The sequence below is a fragment of the Miscanthus floridulus genome, chromosome 7 (genome assembly GCF_019320115.1).
Source record: "Miscanthus floridulus cultivar M001 chromosome 7, ASM1932011v1, whole genome shotgun sequence".
NCBI classification, from domain to species: Eukaryota; Viridiplantae; Streptophyta; class Magnoliopsida; order Poales; family Poaceae; genus Miscanthus; species Miscanthus floridulus.
In genome coordinates, this window is record NC_089586.1 from 48,845,653 (window position 1) to 48,868,071 (window position 22,419).

The 22,419-nt window shown below is 45.9% G+C and overlaps 1 protein-coding gene and 1 pseudogene across 1 annotated transcript; one reads left to right on the forward strand and one right to left on the reverse strand.

Moving 5' to 3' along the window:
* The first annotated feature begins 7,773 nt into the window (after positions 1-7,773).
* Positions 7,774-13,296, forward strand: LOC136466964 (zinc finger CCCH domain-containing protein 15-like). Its single transcript, XM_066465507.1, has 2 exons — positions 7,774-8,860; positions 13,027-13,296. Exons 1-2 carry the CDS (start codon positions 7,979-7,981, stop codon positions 13,138-13,140), a joined length of 996 nt encoding a protein of 331 aa, XP_066321604.1. The 5' UTR covers positions 7,774-7,978; the 3' UTR covers positions 13,141-13,296.
* Positions 13,297-18,214: 4,918 nt separating this feature from the next.
* LOC136463192 (uncharacterized) lies at positions 18,215-22,089 on the reverse strand (annotated as a pseudogene).
* Between the last annotated feature and the right edge of the window lie 330 nt (positions 22,090-22,419).

The following is a 22,419-nucleotide window of genomic DNA, read 5'->3' on the forward strand; positions in this document are numbered from 1 at the left end:
CGGAGGGTGCCATTTGCTTGGTAGATCACTTATGTCTTGGTCCTCCAGGAAACAAAATAGTGTGGCTTTGTCCACCACCGAAGCGGAATACATTGCCGCGGATACTTGTTGTGCACAAATACTTTATATAAAACAAACTTTGCTAGACTATGGTATAGTTCTAAAAAAAGTACCTCTTTTGTGCGACAATGAAAGTACGGTAAAACTTGTAAATAATCTGGTTCAACACTCTCGCACCAAGCACATAGATATCCGCCATCACTTTCTTAGAGATCATGTTGCTAAGAATGATATTTCACTAGAAGGTGTGAGGACCGAGGATCAATTGGCAGATATCTTCACTAAACCGCTAGATGAGGCAACATTTTGTAGATTGCGGAATGAGCTCAATGTTCTAGATTTTAGCAACTTCACTGGAAAATGAGCTTGTGTTGTCCTTTGCATTGCATTGTAATATACAACATGTTTAATGTTTGGTAATGCATATAGGGCTTGTCTAACATGGTTAAGATAACCGCCGTAAAGCAAGTGAAGAAGCTTAACCTTGGATCAAACTTGACAAGCAACTAGATTTACTTTCAAGTATTACATTGCATATGCATGAATGTTGTTTTGTCGTTTATCTTCAAATGCCCTCTTATTGTCTATTTTCTTAAAAAGAATTATAGTCTAAGGCAAAATATTTTGAAAAAATTGAGGGTTTGAGAGAGGTCACTCACATCAGTCCCAATTGGTGTTTATTTGGATCTTATTATAGTTGAGACTTGATTGGGAATAGGCAACACGAAGGACTTTGAAGATTTGCTGGAAAAAGAGTGATCGGACGCTGCACCGAACTCTGATGTCCAGCGTCCAGTCAATTCACAGGTGGTGAACCTACTTCAATGGAGTGACCGAACTCTGCGTTTCAGTGTCCAGACAGAAGGTGTTCCTACGTCTGGTCAAAGCGAAGAAGACGAAGTCAGGACCGACCGGACTCTGGCTGCGTCTAGTCAGTTGTGATCGGGCGCATCCGGTCATGATTCCAGAGGTTTTGGACCTCTCTGGAATCGACCGGACACTGGGTGGCAGCGTTCGGTCGCTGCCACCAGAGCGTCCGGTCAGTAGAAATCATGCGGGATTCCAACTCTTATCTCGTTTCCTTTTCTATCATGGTCGGGGGACCCCTTATAACCATACAACGTTGTGTTTGACCTAATCCTCATCTCAGCCGCGCTGACATCGCCGCCCTGCTCCCGTGCCCAATTCGCCACGCGCGCTCCTGTGCCCTAACTGTGCCGCCGCGCCATCTTCTCCAGCGCCACCTCCCGCGTCGCCGTCGCCGTGCTACTCCGCTCACACCCACGCCACTGCTTAGCGCCGCCCGCAGCACTCTCGTGCCGCCGCCTGCGCCTCCCCGCGTCAACGCCGCCATGCCCTGCCAATGCCGATGAAGCTCGTGCCCTAGCTCCACCCTCACCGTAGCCAAGCACCAGTGCCACATTGCTCCACGTCGTGCCCTAATCCACTGCCCTACATCTCCTCGACTATCGCAGCACTTCACTGGAACCTTAGCTTAACAGTGCCTCCCGGTGGTTCCCCAATTGTCGTTCCTCTTCTTTTTGGATCGCCGGTTCGTCAGGTAGCAAGCCCTTGTTTCCAATTTCGTATCTATTGCTTGCTCCTTAGGGTTTCGCATCTCTAGATATGTTGTCATTATTTATAAATCCGATCTATTCTAATGTGCAGCGAGTCGGTGTTTCTAAGGTCTCAGTGGCAGCTGTCAGTCAACTCGGGGCCAAGCTCGTGAGTACAGATCGAGGCCAAGCCTCAAAAGTGATAGTTGGTAGTTGATCTTTGTCAGCAGCAGTTGTTCTTTTCAGATCCATCAGATGACTCATGTCAAGAATGTCGGAGGAGGACCCGGTGATGAGGATTTGAGGCCCCCGCCTCGCTAGCCTACAGATACAAAAGGCAAGGCGACGAAGAAGCTGGCAACAAAGAAGCGGAAGTACCCTGATGCAGATATAGCGAGAGCAGCCGCAGTTACAAAGGCCATAGGTCGTGCTAAGAGAGGAGGTGCTAGGAGTGGTATTGTTATTGCAGATCAGCTTTCACCAGCAATGAGGGCTGCACTTGAGCAGGTTGAGCGCCGTCATGGTGGTCCAGCTGGGACTGTCATGGTTGGAGGATGGCGTGTCGCTATTGATGAGAGTTAGTCTCAGGGGGAGCCACAGCAGCAAGCACAGCCAGCATTGCAGACTCAATAGGGAGAGCAGGCCGAGGACATAGAGCAGGCACCTCAGCCACAGCTACGCCGCTCTGGTCGTACCTGTGCTCTAGTCACACTGAGGCTAGAGACACAACAGAGGGGTTCTTGTCCACCGCCTAGACCACAGGGTCCGCCTCCAGTGACTCATCTAGATTTGAGGGCCGCCATGGCCAAGCAGGTGCAGCAGCTTAGATTTGTGGAGTTTGAGCAGTGGTTCCCACCGAGGAGGGATGACAGAGCTTTAGAGGGCTTCTACACACCACTACAGGAAGATTTTTATAATGCATATCTTAACAGTGAGCTGTATTCAGATCTCAGAGGGTGTGCAACATTGAGTCCATTGTAGCAGCAGCCGGAGAGCATATTCGCCCCTACCTATCTTACTTGCCAGGGCTGACAGACTTACTCGGATGGACAGGCTTATATGTTCCATCTTGGGTCTGTGAGTTCTATGCTACTCTCTGGATTGACCCGCACCACAGATTTATACACTTTGCATTTAGAGGCAGAGATTACATGCTGATGAGTTCTAGGGTCAGGGAGATTGTTAGGCTTTAGGAGTAGCCCGTCCGACTACATGAGGTTTGCTATGGTCAGAGAACGCCTCCCAGACGTCCTCATGGCGGTATGATGCCCCCTACAAATTTGGTTCGTCATTGCTTCATAGAGCCTTTTGGCGAGGGGTCGAGCAGGACACCTAGTGATCTCACTCCTACTGCTCGAGTGCTTAAGGCTATCATGAGGAGGACACTGCTTCCTAGGATGGGGTATCATGAGGGCTTGACTCGCATACAGTTATGGCTTCTCAACTCTCTGATGTAGCAGACGATATTTGATATTTAGGATCTTCTTCTATCAGAGATGGAGGATACTATTGCTGAGGGGTTCAGAGGTCATCGACAGTTGCCCTATGCCCACTGGATCACTTTTCTTATTCATAGGGCAGTTACTATGAGGTCACCTGAGATGCTAGCAGAGTACAGTGGTGCTATTACAAAGTTTCCTATCTACAACATGACTCAGATGATCCACCATAGTGCAGTGAGGCCACCTAGTCAGCCGCGCCGTCGTCCAGATGTGCTAGAGTCTGCAGCCCAGTAGGATGAGACCATTAGGGGCATTGCAGCTATAGAGGAGGAGGAGCTTGATGCTCAGTAGGAGGGCATGGTAGAGAGCGACCCTAGTGACAGCTCAGATGACGACTACTAGGCTATCCCTCAGATACCTCCATGACAACATGATGCTGAGGCCGGTAGCTCCAGTTCAGCTCCACCTGCACCATAGACAGACCCCGCTCTACTTGCCATACTTGAGCGAATGAGGCAGGATCAGGCTCACCAAGCTCAGGAGACCACTGCTACATTTGCACAGTTCTAGACTCGGTAGGATGAGTTCCAGCGACAATAACAGGTGATTCAGCAGCAGCAGCAGGCCATGCATCAGTAGCAGCTTCTCATGCAGCAGCAACTACTTGGGTTTATGCAGCATGTTGTGACAGCTATTGGGGCTCCACCGCCACAGCTTTCACCCCAGATTGGTCAGCCTGCCACCACTTCTATGACTCTAGCTTTATAGCCCAGTGGGCTTCAGAGTCCGGGATAGCTATCAGCATAGTTTGCTTCACCTACAGAGCAGGTGTCCCAGTGGTTTGCATCGCCGGTGCTAGCCCCACAGTTCACACCTCTTCAGACAGGCTTCACACCAGCTCAGATGTCCTCGCTGCTAGTGCCAGATACTTTAGTATCTAGGAGCCTTGGAGCGATATTTAGTGAGTTGACAGGGTAGCCTACTCTGCCATATCTACATGTCCCAGGTCCTTCTACAGTTGCACCTATTATCAGGACTACAGAGATGCTCCCTTCTTCTGTTGCATCATCAGAGCCGCCTACTTCAGTGGTACATGCACAGTCTATGGCCGCTCCAGTCCCTGATCTGACCCAGACCGCTTCAGCATCGCTTCCAGCTACAGAGGGTCAGACTGCTCAGAGCTCAGGGTCAGATGATGATGGCACCTAGTTCTAGCTTGCTCCTCGTACCTCAGCGCCCGGCTCGTCCACTGCAGCCCACCGACCGACCCTTAGGTTTTGGTGTTTGACGCCAAAGGGAGAGAGGGTTCGAGTATGTTAGTCTTAGGGGGAGCGACATATCTAGGGGGAGCTTAGTTTATCTATTAGCTTATCTATTACATTTAAAGTTTTATGTGTGATACATTATGCATTCATGTTTACTATTATACATCAAACTACATAAGTGTGATCGTAATCATGATATTAATGTGATCGTGATATTTATGTGATATGTGACATGTGTGCTCTCTAATTTGAAATATTTATATGTCATATCACTTGTGCTATGCTCATTTGCTTTTGCTTCCGCGTATTACTCCGATGCAAATGAGCTTTATTACTTGTACTCATGCTTATTTCATATCTATTGAGTACATCATATTGGATTGGGTTATATAAGCTTGCCTAACTCTCTTGTTCTTATTGTCAAAAGCTTATATGATCCAAGCATGTTAAAAACCTCATCTCTTTCACATACTCGAGGTGGTATTGTCATTAATCACCAAAAAGGGGGAGATTGAAAGCATCTAGGCCCCTAGTTGGGTTTCGGTGATTAATGATAATACATGATTACTGTGACTAACGTGTGTTTTGCAGAGGCAATTAAGTTAGGTCACAGTAATAGAGATCGATTGGTCAATCATGGTGGTCATGCCCCTACGATGGAAATTGTTTTGGTTTTCAATGGATTGACGACAAGGTTAAGGATGAACTAGTTCTAAGTGTTGTTTGATGTTGAAGAGACACTTAGAGTAGTTTAGGACTTTGTTTTTCCTTTAGCCATACTATTAAGGGGGGTATGGACGGGTAGCTTGACCTAGGTGAGTCTAGTGAGTTAGGTGTGGTGCACACTTGTTAAATCTAGCACTAGGTAGCTCCTAAAAAGCCCTTAGATCCATTGGAGCAAACTTCATTCACGCATGATCGAGAGTTAGAAGTGAATGGAGGGTCAAATATTGACCGGACGCTGGTTTCGGAGTGACTGGACGCTGGCTCAGAGTTCGATCAGTTCATTTGATCAAGGTGAAATCTTCTGGCACGACCGGATGCTGAGAGGTGAGCAACCGGACGCTGGGTGCCAGCGTCCAGTCGACTCCAGTAAGGTTCAGAGAGGGAAAATCATGATCGGACACGTCCGGTCACAACTTAAACATTAGAGTTTAGGGTGAACTGACCGGAGCGTCCGATCAACATGACCGGAGCGTCCGGTCACCCCACAGAGGCACATAACGGTTCGTTTTTTCAGCCGGGTTTATAAATACTTCCTCCATTCGTGTGTGGGGGTACTTTTGCTCATTTCAATAGCTGAGAAACACCTTTGAGAGTGCCAAGAAGTGCAAGTTCGTAATGAGGTGATTGAGATTTGAGAGTCCCAAAGAGAGCCCTCATTAGTGAAAGCAAGAGTAGCAAAGTATGCATCCACCCTTCTCATTAGGCTTGTCGTGGTCAAGTAAGAGTTCGTGCTTGTTACTCTTGGTGATCGCCATCACCTAGATGGCTTGGTGATGATTGGGAGCTTGGTGATCATCCGGCGGAGCTTGTGGATGACCCAACTCAAGTTGTGAGCGGTTGTGGGTGATTTACCGCGACGGAGTGTCAAAGAATCAACCCGTAATAGCACTTGATCATTGCGCAGATCAAGGGGGAGCTACACCCTTGCGCGTGTGCTCCAACAAGGACTAGGGGAAGTGATGACTCTCCGATACCTTGGCAAAACATCGCCACGTTCCTCCTTCTCTCTTTACTTTGAACATTTACTTTGAGTAATTTAATTTTTGTCTTTACATTCATAGAATTGTCATGCTAGAGTAGGATTGGAACTTAGGTTGCAAGACTTTTTATGCGGTAGAACATTAGAAACACTTTCTAGGCACAAGGGTTAATTGGGCTAACCGTAGGGTTTATTTATTGCAAAGAAATTTAGAATTAGCCCAATTCACCCCCCTCTTGGGCATCTTGATCCTTTCAAATGATAAACAGGAATGCACCTTATAATTACTACGTATTATATTGTAGAAAATGAATATAAAAAAATCATGGATACAATAAACATATAATATGAAATAAAAGAAAAATATTAGTCAAAATTAATAGAAAACAAAACATAAAGAAAAGAGAGAAGAAAAAAGAAAAATAAAAAACTATGTAATAGAAGAAAATAAAAAAGGAAAAAACATTCCATGGATACTACGCGAACAACTTAAAATACACCATAGAATATCTCATGAATACTATATCAACAATCAAAAACACATCGCGGAACGTTCCATGGATTGAACAACCCATAATGCACATGTGACATAGTACTATAGAAACGCTATAAATACACCATGCATCTAACATTAATACTTTGTGAAAATTTCAGAATACATCATGCAATATTTCAAGAATAATATGAGAACAATCCTTAATACATCGAGAAGCATCCTACAAATACTATAACGATAGTTCAGAAAACTCCTTGTAAATACTATGAGAACAGTTGCATTATATTATATAAAAAATAGTTCAAGTGAATATAAAAAAAACCCAAGGATGCATGAGAATATGCTATGAAATAAAATAAAAAATAATCAAAAGAAAAAAGAAAACAAAATATAAAGGAAAGAGAAAAAAAGAAGAAACCACATAATTGTGGAAAAAAATGAGGAAAAATCCCATAGCAATACTGTAATATCTCATGGGTGCTTAGTGAACCATCAAAAATACATCATGGAGCATCATATAGATACTAGATGAACAACCAGAATCATCCAATGAACATTTCACATGTATTATGGGAACGTTGCAAATACACAATGTATGGAACAAGAATAATTGCAAAAACAATCTAAAACACATAATGAAACATCTTAAAATTGCTATGAAAACAATTCATAATACATTATAGAACAGGTTGTGGACTATAGAAAAATAAATAAAAAATAAATGAGAAATAAATGAAATATTTAATTAGAGTAAAATAAATAGAAACAATAAGAGAATTTTAAAAATAAATTTTTTTCAAATTGAACAATGAATGAAAGAGGAAAATATTTCTTATAATGGACTAAAACATGCAGATGAGATGGGCCTTTGTAGCCCCTTACAATGACTAAAGGTCTGTTTTAGTAATGAAATTGGGCTGTAGCACTACTGGATCGAATTATATACGTCTAAAAAAGATTGTAACGTCATCGTCTATCCAGTGATATCAAGTCTTGATCTATGTTCATATGTCCGCGTCCGATATGATTCATCCTCTACACGGAGCTCATGAGTCCGTGTCCTACCGGATCCCGATACAAAGACTGAATCCACGTGCAAAGTCCTTGTAGCTTACGCGTCTGTTTCCGATTATGGAGATTCGGTTGAAAAGAAATTGTACCCCTAGGGGGAAAAAATAGAACAGAACTGGGGTGGTCGGTGCGCTGCTGACTGCTGACTAGTCGGACGTGGATCCAAGCATCCAAGCAAAGTATCCAGGTGGAGAGTCTGACATGTAGGGTGGTTAGGCCCGGCCCACGAGTACCCGTATCGAAACGGGCTACGATTACCAAACCGACCTGGCTCGGCTTTGCTTTTTCCAACACGCGTTGGAGCGACGGGTGCACTTATCAGGAACGGACAGGACTACGGGGCCAATCCCTCCCGCATCTTCGATCCAAACCCTACCAAATCGATGGCCGACGGCGGCAGCGGAGAGCCGGGGGCCGGCGGTGGGTCGGCGCCGGTGTGCACTTTCGTGAGGAAACCACCCAAGAACATGCGGAAGCGCCCCGCCGCGCCCGCGGGATCTGATGACGACGACGACGACGGCGGCAGCAGCGCCCTCGCGGCTGCGCGCTCCAAGAAGGGGCCGCCGTCCTCAACCGCTGGCAAGCTCGTTTTCTCCACCGCCGACGCCTCCTCCGAGCCGCGGCGGTTCCAGTACGAGTCGTCCCGGACGATCCAGTCCACGGACAGCCGCGCAACCGCCGTGCTCGAGACGGAGACGGAGTTCGACCGCGACCCGCGCGCCATCCGCGAGAGACAGCTCAAGCAGGCCGAGGAGTTCCTCAAGAAGAATCCCTCCGGTGCCTCCGCCTCCGCCTCCGCCTCCGCCTCCGGGGAGGTGTACAAGGGGATCCACGGATACACGGACTACAAGGCTGGGTTCCGGCGGGAGCACACTGTGTCGAGCGAGAAGGCCGGCGGTTCGCACGGCCCGCTCCGGGCGGCCGCGCACATTCGCGTCTCCCAGCGGTTCGACTACCAGCCCGACATCTGCAAGGACTACAAGGAGACGGGGTATTGTGGTTACGGCGATTCCTGCAAGTTCATGCACGACCGAGGGGATTACAAGTCCGGGTGGCAGCTCGAGAAGGAATATGAGGAGGCGGAGAAGGCCCGCAAGCGGCGCATTGCCATGGGTGGTGGGGATGGGAGTGATGATGAGGCAGCAGATGAGGACGAGGATGATGAGGAGGCACTGCCCTTTGCCTGCTTCATTTGCCGGCAGCCATTCGTTGATCCAGTGGTCACCAAATGCAAGCACTACTTTTGTGAACATTGCGCTTTGAAGGTATGAATCAGTTTGGTTTGCTTCTTGTATGATTTCCATCTGTAGAAGATCTAGTTATCCACCTGCTTGCTTGGGTAGGCTAATAGTTTGTGGTCCCAATAATTCTGGACAAGAAACTTTTTGAGACTCAACATTTAGTTGAGCTGAAACTGAATTTACTTAAGACAATAGTCAATAGGAGATGTTTTCACAGGATGAGAATCACACATTGGATTGCGGATTGTACGAGTATATGAATTACTTTCACAAATTTAAGCAACTTTCAAGGATATAGTGAAGATAAATCTTTTATAAGGTATAATCTGCTTCATCATCAAACCACTCTCTATGGATTGATCATTGCTATTTGGTGTACTGGATGTTCCACCAAATAGCACGCACCCTTTGCTTCTTCACACTTCTGCACATGATTCCAGCAAGTTGTTACTCCTGCCAGATTGAACTTTTGAAACCATAATATTTGTCAATTCTGTTCTGGATGTCATTCCGGTTTCCTCTTGGAACAGAACGTGTCAGTACAGGTCCATTTCAGTGTTATATGTATTTACAAATTAGTAAACATTTATATGCACTAGTGAGCCTTTTGTGTTCTGAATCAGTCCAGGACTCCAGGGCCTGACCATTGCCACCAACATGGGCCCAGTAGATAGCATTGTAGCTGGTCCATGAAGCAGGCAAGCAAAAGCAACCATAAATGCAAGAAGCTAATAAAGCATCGATCCTTTCCTTGTTGCCTTATCCACTTGTTCATTGTACCCAGAGAAACAGCTGAGGCTGTGCCACCGCAGCAGGTGTGACTGCTGCTTGGCTTCTGTCCCGCGCGGCCAATGCTTGGCTGGATGCGCTGTCTAGCTGCTATCCCATCACACCGTTCTTTGCTTTCAATGTCTATATACCACGAAAGCTCACTGATGCCAATGCCTTGATGTAGTTCCTTTTCCTTCATATGTAATTTCTTGTTCTTTTTCAGATCTTAAATTAGATGTTTCTTGATCAATATTCGTGCTCGAATAAACAAAGATTCTTGATATCTTCCTAATTCCTACTCAATGGATCCCTCTTTCTTGATTTCTTACCATTGGCGAAAGCTCTCATGATCTTCAGCCTCTGCTTGGTCATGTGTGGACTGTACCAGGACAGATGGTCTGTTGAATACCGTCCAGAATGGGTGAGATTGACTGGATTAGCCAGAATCGACTGAGATTAGGGCCGGTACTGGGTGATGTCTCTTCTGTGCCAGTTTAGGTGGCAGAACGAGATATACTGCCTGTTTCGTCTGGTATTGGAATGGAATTGATAAGATTAGTTGACATTGCCCTTTGTATGGGATTTTCCCCCTCCCTACTTTTCATGACAATCCTATCCACTTCTGATTAGTTGACATTGCCTTTATTAGACCAACCTACATGAGCTTCCACTTTCTGCACTCAAGGGACGCATTTTTGAACTCCCAGAGGTGGTGGATCTTCATTATTTTCATGAGTCCAGTGAGTTAGCTTTGAGCTATCCACACAAGTGATCTCATGATCAGTGTTATCAAGTCGTCCGATTAATCACGATTACTTGGACTGATCGGTCCCATGACTTTGATTATGTCCACCAACTCGATTTGTCTGACCAGTTTCCATGTCGTCTGACTAATTGTTGCTTAATCGCGATTAGCCATCCAATTAGGATGGAAAACAACTAGCTTTCACGCTGTGTATTGGCTGCCTGAGCAACTGGGTTGCGGTTGGCGGGTAGGCTGGTAATTTGGCCCATTAGGTTTTAGAATATATACTGTTCAGAGCAGCCCAGGAGCAGGATGTTGTCTGTCGTGTTTGGGTTTACTTGCTTTCCAGCAGCTGCTGCCGCTGCCGCCACCGAAGCTTGTGGGCTGGTTCACATCCCTGCCCTGACCAGACCCTGATCCCTTCCACAGATCTCCATTGGCTCCTGTTGCTACCTGGTGCCCTGAGCAGACCCTGATCCCTTCCACAGATCTCCATTGGCTCCCGTTGCTGCCTGGTGCCTGCCTGCCTCTGCTGGGCGCAACCATTGCTGGAGGTCGGATCCTGTCCCGAAGGCCAGAAGCAGTGCCAGATTCTACCGCTGCCCATTGGGTCCCTTCTTCCAACATGAAAATGAGCTCCTCGACTGATTCTCTAGCTCTACTGTTGCTGCTCTAGCTCTACTGCTCCTGCTGTTCTTGCCTCATGCTCTGCTGCTGCTTTCTGCTTAGTGATTACATACACGTATACCTGTGTGGTTGTGATGTATGTGCAAGTGTGGATAAACAGCCAACTGGCCATCCAATCACACAAGAATCTGTGCCCTAGTACTTTTAGACTCTTGCTGCTTGCGTTGTACTACTATATAGTACCACTATATAGTAGTACTATATGGATGACCAGGACCAACTGGCTAAACAGGCTGGTTGACAACTAATTGTGATTAGTCACCTGGTTGGTCCCATGTCAAGCCGACTAGATGATTTCACGATTTGATAACAATTGCTCATGATGGCAATTCTTCCTAGTTTGGGACAATGCCTCATACATTGTTTTGGGTATGGAAGGAGCAGTGATCTGTTTTCAAATGGAAGGTTATGTAACCTCTTTTCGTTGCAGAAGGATAGAAGGACTTATAGTTTACAAGCAAAGGCTGGCTGGATTAGACAACAATGCAAGCCTTGAGACCTTTTGGGTCACCTTTCCATTAAAGACAGATGGTCCAATTGGCTGTGCAAGAAGCCACTGCCAATAATCTTAACCTGTCACTTGACAAGTTAAATCCATCCATCTGAATCAGAAGAGGCACAGGCAATCATGGCTACCATCTAAATGTTGCCCACTTGTGCTCTGCCTCCAAGCCTCTTTCCTATGCATTTCTGCAGAATGAGAAAGCCATGTTTTACTCTCATTCTTATGTTTGGATTAAAGGAATAGTCTTGCTGATTGAGATCTACTGTTAAACCCTCAAATCACATGTTCAGAGGAACTCCAATTGTAACCATCTGCTGTCTCTGAAGTGCAGACCAAGTCAAGTGACACTTCAACATAGAGATATTTTATTTGAATCATGCCTGAGTGATATTATTAGAAACTAAACAGAATAGGGTGTATGAACATTGAAGGAGGTATACATTTACAGAGACTTCAAACATATTTTGTTTTCACCATTATGGAAAAAAACCTTTGCTCATTAAGGAGTCACCTCCTCATCCTTTTGTCTTATATCAATCCTGTACAAAAAGCACATGGAAGTTTATTAGGATGCACTTGTGTTTTTTACTCATATAAATCCCAATTGAGCAGTTGCACACTAATTGAAGAAGGGGTACCAAACTAGCAACCATACGGTACAAATAATTAAGGTTTGAGAATCTTATATACCTTGCAAGGGCCAAGTGCAGAAGTCTCCATCTAGAGGGGTTGTGTGGGTACATCATGGGGGTGATGAATGCATTGTGGAGTGTATTTGAGATGTACCGTAGTATGTGTTTTGTTGGTGATGTGAAACAATTTGGATTTGTTAGTTTTTTTATTTTAGAGAGCAGAACTATTTGCTTATTATAAAATTTGTATTGAGGTTACTGTAATTTTAGTTTCCAGGGCATCCAGTACAATGATTGTGGAATAGGCATGCCAGGTTTAGTGTGATTCAGTTTTTAGAGAAGAGAGTATTTTGTAGCTCTATGGAGTGGGACTGTGTTAAGTGTGCGTGGCAATAAAACTTACTGGCAGAAGATATATGAACCAGAAACCATAGATGCCATTGTTATTACAAAACATAAGTCAGATGCCATTGTTATTGTTAAACTCCATTTTATGAGGCTAGAGTAGAACTGAAGATTGAGGATATAAATGATAGGTTGAGAATTCCGTAGTATTAGTGCAGATTAGAGTTGAAGGTTTGGACTCTTCCAGAAAGATTTCTTTATCGAGAGTTCCAGACCCCTTGCGCAAACTGTAATGTGAAATATTTGGATATTGGATATGTGAAATTAGCTGTCGATCATGTTTTTGTTTTTGTTTTTATTTTTGGTTGAATGCTAGTTCCGATCTCAAATTATTGTGCTTCCTTGAGATGAGACTGACTTGTATATTTGTACATTATAGTTTTTTTTATCATGTTCTCTGTGGTAGACCGAACTCTAACAATTTTTTTCTTCTTCAATATTTCAGCACCACTCGAAGAACAAGAAGTGCCACGTCTGCCTCAAACCGACAGGGGGCATCTTCAACGCTGCACAGGAGATCCGCAAGAAGATGGCACAAGACAAGAAGCAGCCGGAGTAGGAGAGCTCGAAACACCGTTGCTAATTTAGCTGTGTCGTACAACGATGATTGGTGTGATAACTAAAGTCCGGTATTTTCGCCATCAGAAAAATGAGAAGAAAAGGTAGATCAGGACCCAGTTTTGAACGCTTACATGAATGAACACATTCAGATCCAGTCCCTAGTCCCTACCCCCAGCTAGTCCAACTTGCTGTTGTGTTCATGTCTCGTCGCCTGCCAGTGCCAGTGGGTTTGGTCCCTAGCGATGGGCAGAGCTCCAAAGGTACAGTGCTAGACTGCCACTGTGTTGTTTGCTGCTGGGCACCAGAAGATCTTACCTTTGATACAGTAGCGATCGTGTCGTGCCGCCTGGCTTTGAGAATTCCCGGTAGGCTTTGCATCCAGCGTGCTGGCCTTGGTGCCTCTCTAGTCACGCCTTTCTTTCCCCTCATCCCCCATCTGCTTTTGCTGACAGATGAAAGGTATACCACACGCACCATCCGTTTTGTCGCCTCTGAGACATTCGTCTTGCCTCTTTGGCTGCTGCCGCCTTGTTTCCATGCGTGATGATGCGTCCACGTCCTGTGCGGCAGTACATGGAAATATGGGACACTGGTCTGATGCAGTAGGATCATGAGGCGACTGGCATGAACTTTGTCAGCGTAGCTGTGTAATGTTAGTGAGGTCAATTTCACTATTAAAATTCACACTCCAGCGATGACCCATGTCTTATTTTTGAGTGATGAGAGGAAAAAAAAATCCACTTTAATAAATCAATATTTGTCGGACACCTACTTTTCTGCTGTGGCTCGTCCAGACCCCACTTAGCGGCTCGTAGTTTGCTACCTTTCTCCTTTGAATCTGGTGGTCGCCAACCGTCTCCAATGCCCTATTACCAGGAGGCCATGACACCGGTCTGCATCCGCACTGGTTGTTTTCCCATCGGATTTAGCCATTTAGGGCACCCATGGAGATCTATGCCGGTGTGGGCCTATACGCCATGACTGGCTGAACTCAGCCTGCCAGCATCATGTTTGACCTTTTGGTCGCTCAATCCCAATGGTGTGCCCCTTTAGGGTTTGTTTGTTGAACTGTGGCTTTTGAAAAGCTGCCGTGAGTTATAGACGTTAGAGAAGCGGCTGTAGATTGAGCTGTGGAAAAACTATAAGTTGCTTGGTTCAAACAAGTATAAATCTTACCTCCTATCTCTATTTTTCTTAAAACAACTCACTATTTTCACCATTTAAAAAAAGCCAAAAGTCAAAAGGAAAGTCAAGTTGCTTTTAAAACTGTACTATCTAAAAGTAGTTGTTTCTAAAAAAGAAACGTTTAGTTTCCACTCGTTTGGTTAGCTTTCGACTTTTAGAAGCAAAAGCAGCTCCCAAAAGCCCAACCAATGACACTTTTAGTGGCTCAAGCCCCGTCGTGTGCCCCTCTAGACGTCCTGCTCTAGCCGTGCCCCTCTAGCTTCCCTACCCCGAGCTAACCGAGCTCGTCCTTAATATGTACTAGCCATTGCTGCCCGCGCTTCGCTGCGGGTGATGTGCTTGGTATAGAAAAATTTTTAAGAAATATGGCTCATATGTCTAATATGTTTTCTCATCGTGTTGGTACGGAAGGTTGGTCTCAATATTGTAAACGAACATAGAGGTTGGTTATCATTACATGATGCCTATTCTAGGCCAACAAATCAATGACATGTTAGTGGAAAGAAGTATTTGATGGAGTTGGGATCAAGTAACTAATACACTTAGATTTAAAGTACAACATTGGATATGATTACATTATAGGTGAAAATAGCAAAAACTACAACACAAGTACTTCTCCTAACGCGAGGGTTTACAAAAAAGTGAATTAGGATTCACTCTCCTTAGGTGAAACTATAACACACATCCAACAACTACGGACGACAACAACGGCAAGAGTACAATACAGGAGGACAGCGACGAAAAGCACTACTACTACGGGTACAGCATCCCAAGTCAACTAATCTACCTTGGAACCACGTATCTTTATTCCTGTGCTCGGCGGATTCTTCTACCGCCCTAGCTATGGATCTGCATCTTCTCATGGCAATGGCTGAGTGAGAGGAAGTAAGGGTTCTGCTTCTAACACTTCTGAAGGTGGAGGTGCTGGCGGTTCTACATCACCGGTTCTCCTTCTTTTAGGCGGGTGGATAGGGACCCCCTCCAAGATCGGGTCATCCTGCCTTTCATCAACCAGCGTCCTCCGCTTGGCCCTAGTGAACAGATAGGCCTCACCCAGCTGATGAACATGCCGATCTTCGGCCTCCTTTAGAGCTTCTGACATAGCAGTCTCCCGGCTCTCAGCAGCTGCAACATCGGCATGCGCTTCGGCGAGTTGCACCTGGAGCATCCGAGTGAAGATCTCAGCTTCTTTGGCGCGTCGGAGGCACGTCCTCAGCTCCAAGGCTTGTCGGTCATACTGCTCATCCAGAGCAAGCAGGTACGTGGTCAAGTGCACCATGGTAGGACTATCTTCTTGCGCATCCCGCCCTTGCAAAACCTCCATGCGAGCCCTCCATGCCCACCGATTCCTATCCAAGGGTGGAAAGAACCTCATGGGGGTACGGGCAACTGGCTCTTCATAGAGCTGGCAAAGGTACCGCAAGGCTTTGCGGGCCACAACCTGGTAGGTGTCGATGAAGCTAAACCCGGTTGCGGTCACACTCCAGGCTTCGGTGATGTCGGGGAACTCTTCACTCTTCCCAATGTAGATGGTAACCTCACACCGATCGATGCCATGCTTCTCATACTCACGGCCCTCATACTCGGGACGATCTTTGACTCTGAGCTTTTGCAGGGTGGCATGCAGGATTCTAGGAAAACCCTCAACGTTCAGGCAGTAATTACTAACCCAGGCTCCTGCCATTTCTGGCGGTGGCTACAAAGATGGGCTGAGCAAAAAGCTTGCTCAAAGGAAAAACCTAAGCGAGCTAAAGTGTGCCGAGTGGTGGTACCAATGGCTAAGCCAGACTCTGCTTATAAAAGCGGAGCAGGCTGTGGTCCTAGCGTGGTTCACCAGGGTTCCTGCGCGGGATCACTACGAACGAATCGACCAAATTCCACGCGTTTGAGGCGAGTGACGTGCGGTGCCATTACTGAGTAGTATGATTGTAGGGCAAGGGTCCGACAAGAGCGTAGACAAGGGGTAAGAGAAGACGTGGGTCACTATTGACGTGACTCACGGGCGAACGCGGAGCACAAAGCCACAGTGGAGACCTAACTCTGTAACAAGCACGAGTAGGGCATGCACACTACGACACGCGTGACACCTATGGATAGGCGTATCTGCCAGCAATATGGCACAACAATGCACAAACAGGCTATGCATTAATACACGTCCTATGCGTTCGAGGTGAGCGATGTCCGAGGCCATTAATGACTAATATGGCTGCAAGCCAAGGTTCTGACAAGAGCCCAAAAAAGAGTGCGGGGAGACTTGGGTCATGGTAGGCGTAACCGCAGGCGACGCAAAGCACAAAGCCACAAGGAACGAGCGCCTCTGCAAGCATGGATGCAGATGCAATTATCGTAGCTGTAGTAATGGCGACCAACCCCAACCACCGACCATCTCGGGAGCAACGTGCACACAACCCAAGTCGTGTCTTAGATGCATGGATGCATGTGTAAGTACAAATGGTCCTGCATGGTCGGTGAATCATTTTTATCTGATGGTAAGGAGGAGAGGCATTAAATGTGTCCACCTGCCCAACCTGTTTCTATCTGATGGTAACATGAAGGAGAGGCATCAAATGTGTTCACCTGCTGTCGACCCACCCTGCATAGGTGAAGATGTCCAGTGTTTTCAAACTTACTTAGTGAATTTCTAGATACCTTAGGGAATGGCTTCGGACACTGCTCGTTTCTTGCGTGTAAATATCCTGCCGCTTTCCTTTAATTGGTCTCCGCACCAGACTAAATAGTGGACTGCGCCAGGACCAATGACCAGTCCACCATTACAAAGGCCAGTGGTGCTAAAAGGAAAAGCTAAGCGAGCTAAAGTGCGCCGAGTGGTGGTACCAATGGCTAAGCCAGGCTCTGCCAATTCCATCAGTGCTATGATAGACTATATTCGACAGAGCTAAGTGTCTCCAGTATCACCAAAAAACAAATGGTGATTATTCAGTATGTAGCCAAAGGTTTCAGGGGCACGCAGCCCAGCCGTACAAACCAAATGGTGCTTATTCAGCAAGCTAAGTGGCACCAGTATCACCACAAATCACACTCATTGCCCACGTAACCAAATCAACACCCTCTCCTTGCAAACCCTAGCTTATCCCTTGGCTAGAGCCCCCCACCGAGTAGGGGAGCACATCTATGATCTATCTAAGACGACTGCTGCACGTTAAGAAACGGATCATTCATCATAACATTAATTACAGAACAACTGAGGATTACCGTGTTTTCTCTTCGAATTTCTATTCCTACTATTCACCACCGTACAGGATTTGTGACAAGTGCTATGAAACCCTGATTGCAGCACCTTCGACCACCTACAGGTCCCTCCAATGGCCCTGCCCCATCCAAGTATACTAACACAAGTGACCCTTTGTAAGGTTTCTTTGTACATTTTGTTTCTCTTCGAATGATTGCACGTGGCATGACTTGGTAAGTACACCAATTAGTAGCTTTCATGTGGGCCACTGGTCAGATAATAATAACCAGATTAGTGTCTGATGTATAATGAAAAGTAGTTCATCGAAATGCTCAGCAAATTCAAATTTCTGAGAACTGATGGAGACCATAAAGAGTGCTGCCTTACTGTCCATTTTTTGCGGCACATCAATATTGCCCAAGGAAAGGCTCAAGCTAGTGTGACCTTTTTGCCTTTGGACTCTCTTGCGAAGGTCACCTCCTCCCGCCAAGGTCGCCTCCACCCACGAGTCCGCACGAAGCCACGAACCAAAGGGAAGGCCTGGCGAAGCCCAACATGGTGGCCCATGAAGCACTGAATTGCTGCGAACGGGCCACAAGAGCCCCGGTGGCTGACGAACTTTCATGTGCATGGCCTGCTTTGCTACTCAAACCCAACGAGAGTAACCGATACCAGTGGGCAAATAGAAACAGTTAGATATCTAACAGACCGAGACGCATAACAGATCAATCAATAGATCATCCGGATTTAGGGGACGAGCAGATCTCAGGCACCAACATTACGGCTAGTAAAGGGTTCAACCAAACCCTTATATACGTTACTCATACAGCTACAAGCCTACAAACTAGCCCGGGAATTTTTACTCTAGCAGCACACAATTCACAAGGATGGGTCACTGGCTTCACGACCGCGATCCTTAGTACTGCCTCTGTATATTCACCATCCTCACCTCGTCACCTCAACACCGATCCGCTCGGCGACCTGCATCAAGAAGAGCGCACCAGCAAAAAAGAGAGGTCAGGATGGAGTCGGCGCTCATTCCCAAAGAACAAAATAGGTAATAAGGGAGGGACACAAGCTCTTGGCATGCTGTGTTGCTGCGGCTGGTCTTATCCAAACCTACAAATCTACAATGCCCACCCCCAAGAACACCAGGAAGCATCCATTTCAAGTGATGGAGACATGCCACAAAATGTCCGTTCTTTCTAACATAAATTACATTTTGACGTGTCGATCCATTCTGGACTGTTCTTTGGCCACAGACAGGTGTGCTGGACCACAAACCATTTCCCCTGTGGCGCATGACAGACCTGCCGTACCTCCAGCAATCAATGGTACCCACACAGCACACGCCAGTGCAGTGCAGCGCAACGTGCCCACAATTATCCTTCCTGTCACTAGTTCAATACCGATCATGACCATGCTCTGATGTTGGAATCTATTAGCTCGCTGTCAAGATAGACCTCTAGAACAAAGATGTCAAGAATAAATAGAAATACCTCCTTGAAGGAGCGAACATCGCTGCCCCAGAGCCAAGCATCACAGCCCGCATCTCTGGCTCCCCATATATCATTTCTATGATCATCACCAACATGCACAGCTTCTTCAGGCTTCACACCTAAGAGCTCACAAGCCTTCAAAAATATTATTGGATTTGGCTTCTCTGCTGCAACCTGATAGTATAGGTTGGAAACAATCGCATTATGAGATATAAAAAAATATCAAACTGAATATCCATCCACCTTTTTTATAGAAAAAAGAAGCACTACATCACTAGATTACAGTAGCAGTAGGTAATAGTATATAATACAAACATGATAACTTGGAATTGCAAGCACAAGATTTCTGCAACAAAGCCATCTGTTTTTAACATAAGTAGAAGAAATGACAAGACATGTAAACAAACCTCTGCAGAGACTGCAACTGCATCAAACCGGTGGTCACATTTCAAGACCTGCAGAAGCGGGTCGTAGACGGGTATCAAAATTGGAGACAACAGCAGTTTTAACACCAGGTTTCCTTAAAGCTCTAAATACATTTTCAGCATCAGGATCAACAAACTTCCAGGCCTAGCAAGCATAAAAAGCTTCTCATTAGTCCAGCTGAAGTCAGAGACAACAAAGAATGTTCTTCTGCTGACTACACAGTTAATCTAACCTTTTCTGTCATAAAGTACTGATAAAGGTCCTCAGAGTACTGTGCATTAGAACAGCCTGTAGAAGAAGTGCCTATGTGCTGCCAAAAGGGTCTCCCATCATCCACATACCTGGTCAATGTTGGTATAGTAACTTAATCTCGAAATGGATCAATGATAATATATAGAAGGCATTCTAGCAGGGAAAAAAAGATACTTGAGAGAAATATCAGGAGTATAAAGTACTACAGCACAACATGGATAGCACAACATGGATAACGATAATAGGGAATGGGTTCACGAAGATAACATAAACAAAAAGAGTAAATAAATAGCATTATATGCGCATGGTTTCTGTTTATAAATACAAGGGTACTGCCATAAGTAATAGCAAAAGAAAAAAATGAGCACAGGACGAAAAAATGAACCCATGTTTTCACAAAACAAGTGTGATTTGTGAAAACAAACAATCAACTCCCTAATATCCATAGGAGTGGCTTTCCGACTTGATTGTTTAAGCAAGCTTCTCAGTTCAAATTAGCATAAAAGGCAACAGCAGACAGTGGAAAGAAAACAATATGCAAGTCAATACTTTTCTAAATAATCTCATGGTTGGACAAACAAAATCGAAACAAGGATAAATCCAAATTTGTTCAGTTTCTTCAAACGATATCTCCTGGTAATTTTGAAGAGGGGCACATTTATCAACAAAACAACCTATGTACATAAGTATATAGTACCAAGTATGGGGAAAAGAAAAGAACATGGAGCCAGATTAAATTGATGTTATGGATGCACCTTTAGTGTAAAGTTTTGATCACACTATCTATTAGGGAGCACAACAAACACATGTGTTTACATGAATTATTATGAGAACATGAAAATATGGCATAGAAGTAAAGAAATATGTGAAGTGAGTGATTTAGTGCACAAATAATAAACAAATCAAACCATAACTCCACTCCAATTGTAGAACATAACAATAATAAGATTAAACAACACTGTAGTCTTGTTCTAATACGCAAGCATTGACTACTCCACCAACTATACAATTTCTTTTGGAAACAAAATAATTTTGCAGAGCTTTTTTGAGCATCCATGAAAGGTAAGCCTAACTATATGTCTATATGTGCACGGAGACGTAAAGATATGGAAGCCTCAAGATGTAAACTTTTTGTGTGTGAAAATCGACCTTAAAATATGCAGCTTGATACTAAAATAAGCAAACCAGAAAAATGACAAAGTAGTGCAATAGCACGCCTCAACTAACCGCATCACTATTTTCAATCTTCCCATTTTTCCCAATTTGTCATCATTTGCAAATCTAGGGCTTCTAATAAGTAACAGCTGAACTGAGAGACGTTATTTATACAAGTGACAAGGATGTCGTGTACTAGGAATCAGCACGTGTAAAATGTCATTTTGCGCACAGGAATGGCACCATACACCAATGTTCATGCAGATTCGTATGGAGTCGACGACATAGAATCTTGGAGAAAGTCAGACCAATTAAAAAAAAGAGAAATCTCCATTGTCAACAAATTGACCTCTCAGCTAATGAGCTTGCATCAAATCACCAAGCACTCGCTGCGTCTAGCCAAAAATAACACGTAGACAGGAAACAGAAAAGTATGGCACAACAAGATCTATGCTTACCATCAATAAACAGATATACAGGCATCAGACCAGATTCGATAAATTGTCAGTAAGTGGCAACGTTTATATACCAGAAATGTATACCTGAGACGTGATCCACCCCATGGTTTCTCGTATGCCCGCCGATATCTCATCAAGATCTCATCTTTCGAGTACTTCACTCCATACTTCTCACCAATGCTCTTATACACCTAAACAAAGGGAGCACACGATTAATAATTCAGAATAGAAACTTTTACAGACAAATCTGTGTCACTGAACCATAGAACCCACATGAAGGCAGTGCAAAATTCAGACCCGACAATTCAATCCAAGCTGCAATGATGAGAAGAGAACGCTATTGCGCTACCAGAGGACAGCCCAGTGACCACGCAGACTGCACATCATAGCATGACACTAGCCCTGGACGTAAGGATCACTAACGCACAGGCACGCAAGCGAGCCGGTAGAACAGAAAGAAGCGGGACAGGCTGACTGGGTGAGGGGAACGATGTCCTACGGCGAGCAACGGTGCTGACCTGCGCGGTGGGTTGGGCGGGGATGACGAGGGTGCCGACGGCGTCGACGAGGAGCGCACGGTGCGTGACGTCGCCGTAGATGGACTTGCGGTAGTCGTAGTACTCCCGTGCCGCCGAGAGCTCCCACCCGGCCTCGGCCCCCTCCTCCTCCTTGTCCTTTCTGCTCTCCGTCTCCGCCGTGGACGTCATCCCTAGGCGCCGCTGCGGCCACCGCCCTCCCACAAGCTCCGCTGCGCGTGCCCACGCCCGCGCCGCCGCCACCATTTCCACGGCTGTGGCGGTGGATGGGGGGGGGGCAGGGCGAGCCGCAGGGTCGCGTCGTGAGGCTTGGCGGCTGACGGGCACCAGGAAGAGATGCGGTCTATTTCTGTTTGTCCACAGCGTAGGTGGGAGGAGGCGACCTTGGCGGCGGTGGCTTGACAGCGCCCCATCCCACTACGGCTTCGCGCTGCGCTGCACCTCCCGCTCCCATGCCGCGCCCCACCAGTATGACAACGATGTCCCCGAGCCTAGCAGGCTCCGGTGCGAGCACCGAGACCGCGGCGAGGAGGAAGAGGAGGAGCCGGAGTAGGAAGTTGGAGGAGTTGGACGGAG